This window comes from Ipomoea nil, unplaced genomic scaffold (genome assembly GCF_001879475.1).
Source record: "Ipomoea nil cultivar Tokyo-kokei standard unplaced genomic scaffold, Asagao_1.1 scaffold0878, whole genome shotgun sequence".
NCBI classification, from domain to species: domain Eukaryota; kingdom Viridiplantae; phylum Streptophyta; class Magnoliopsida; order Solanales; family Convolvulaceae; genus Ipomoea; species Ipomoea nil.
This window is the reverse complement of record NW_017617306.1, coordinates 894984-897332: the sequence shown is the minus strand read 5'-3', so window position 1 is coordinate 897332 and position 2349 is coordinate 894984. Positions and strand designations below refer to the sequence as shown.

General features: G+C 37.5%; 1 protein-coding gene across 4 annotated transcripts; it reads left to right on the top strand.

The window, feature by feature from the left end:
- The first annotated feature begins 236 nt into the window (after positions 1-236).
- LOC109179145 (transcription repressor OFP1-like) lies at positions 237-1331 on the top strand. Of its 4 annotated transcripts, none has more exons than XM_019328707.1 (2): positions 237-862; positions 896-1331. In XM_019328707.1, exons 1-2 carry the CDS (start codon positions 414-416, stop codon positions 1209-1211), a joined length of 765 nt encoding a protein of 254 aa, XP_019184252.1. In that variant the 5' UTR covers positions 237-413; the 3' UTR covers positions 1212-1331. The 4 variants fall into 4 exon arrangements, with proteins under 4 accessions (XP_019184252.1, XP_019184253.1, XP_019184255.1 ...); XM_019328708.1 differs by having other exon boundaries at positions 238-674; positions 732-1331; XM_019328710.1 differs by having other exon boundaries at positions 239-674; positions 795-1331.
- The last annotated feature ends 1018 nt before the right edge of the window (positions 1332-2349 follow it).

Here is a 2349-nt window from a genome sequence, read left to right as displayed (position 1 = left end):
AAATTATACTTTTGGTCCTTCAATTATACCTGTAGCATAAACTTAGTCTCTGAGTTATATGTGTGACCATCTTTTAACCCCTAAATTATTCACGAAATAATAATTTTAGTCTCTCGTGAACTATTTCTACAATCAATCAATTTTATCACTTAATAAAGTGAATAATTTAATCCTTCAATGACCCTCGTCACCCCAAAAAACAATGAAACCCTTATTTAATGGACTGACGGCATAAACAATGTAAAGAAGAAATTAAAGCAAATGGCGAACCATTCACCCTCAGGCTTCTGCTCTATCCACATTGGCCTTATTCTATTTGCTTTTCTGGACCCCATCCCTCTACCTTCTATATTTATTTATATTACCTTCCCCACATTCTCAACTCAGAGAGAGAGAGAGATAGATAGAGAGAGATGGGGAATTACAAGTTCAGATTCTCTGAAATCATCCCAAATGCCTGGTTTTACAAGCTCAAGGAAATGGGCAACAAAACCAGAAACAAGAAACACCTAACCCAAATTTCATCACCATCCGTATCTTCTTCATCATCATCAACACATCTAGCCACAAGCCACTCTCACCACCGGAAATCCTACTACATCTCTAGAGACCTCAACGCCCCTCCAAAGACCCGCGTCGCTTCGCCGCGAAAATCCGCCAAGAAACGGCGCAGCAGCAACGCCAAGACAATAAGCACGGCGGCTGCCACGCCCGTTTCCTCCCCCGACAACGACACCTCCTCGTCGGAACCTGATCGGAGGTCCGACGAAACGCTCTCCCTATCACCCTCTTGCGATACTGATACAATCCTGCCGCCACAACTCCCTCCCATCATTACCAAGGCTTCACCTAAAACAGAGGAAGAAGAACACCAAAACGACATGGTTAAAAGGTCAAAAGAACAGAGGACAAGACCCGTTCGGAGGCATTCAGGTTTGAAACTCAGGACGAACAGTCCAAGGATGGGGAGGAGAATTCAGGGCAGGAAAAGCGTGTCGTCGTCGCAGAGCTTTGCAGTTGTGAAGACATCTCAGGACCCACGCAGAGACTTCCGGGAATCAATGGTGGAGATGATAGTGGAGAACAACATCAGGGCATCAAAGGACTTGGAAGATCTTCTTGCTTGCTATCTGTCTTTGAACTCCGACGAGTACCATGATTTGATCATCAAGGTTTTCAAGCAAATCTGGTTTGATATGATGTTATTATGAATAATAATGTTAGGTCCAAGTAAAGTACTCTCCCCATCCGTGTAAGCGTTATATTCTGGCTGGAGTAGTACACTAGTTATGATAAATAAATGTTTAATTAACTCAGAATTCAATTTACTGGCACATGCCTATAATTATTATTATTAATTGCTAAAACTATAATTATCAAGTCCAATCCAAATACAAAAGTTGAACACATCTATGACAGTATGACGACACTATTGTCAACGTTCTTTGCTTAAATTAGGGAGATTAGTTGATTATTTGGTAAATATTCAGCATTAACAGTACAGCTCATCTTCATTGAAACTGCTGTTATATATGTATATATATATAATAATATTCAAGTGCATCAAAATGTTCCCGTGAGACCCTTTGTAAATGCACTTTGTAAATGCATACATGCTACTACACAAATGCATACATGATAGCTTGTGTACATTCATGCTCGACGAATTTCACAAAATCTAGTCTTTGTACATTCCTGTAGTAGCTTTTGTGCATTTTTGAAAAGTCTCATCGGACTCACGGAAAGAGATGGTCTCATTTTATATATATATATATATATATATATATATATATATATATATATATATATATATATATATATATATATATATATATATATATGAAGGATCACCGTAATAGGCTTCAGGTAAAATATGAGGTTTAATCCGAGCTCTTGATCTAATCAAAATCAATAGTCCAGATTGAAGAAAACTTAAAAAAAAAAAAAAAAAAAAAAAAAAAAAAAAAACGTGGTGACAATTTTGTCATTTTCTATATTATTGAAAGTTGTTGAGATTAATAAGAACAAGAAAAATAATAATGGCAGTAAAGGATAAAGAAGACAAGATTTACGTGGTTCGGCAATGTGCCTACATCCACGGGAGTGAAAGTATTCTCTTATTATTTGTGATGGTGTTAGTGGTGACACAACCCTTTAGGGATACAACCAATATATTTATAGGCATCCAATCCCTATACAATATGTCTACCCGTTTCACTCCTACTCCTAGTATGAGACAAACACTTATTCCTAATCCATATATGAGACAAACTCAACAATCTCCACCATGGCGAATATGTTCTTTAGGAGAAAAGATAACTCAACAAATCTTCACCTTGACGAATATGC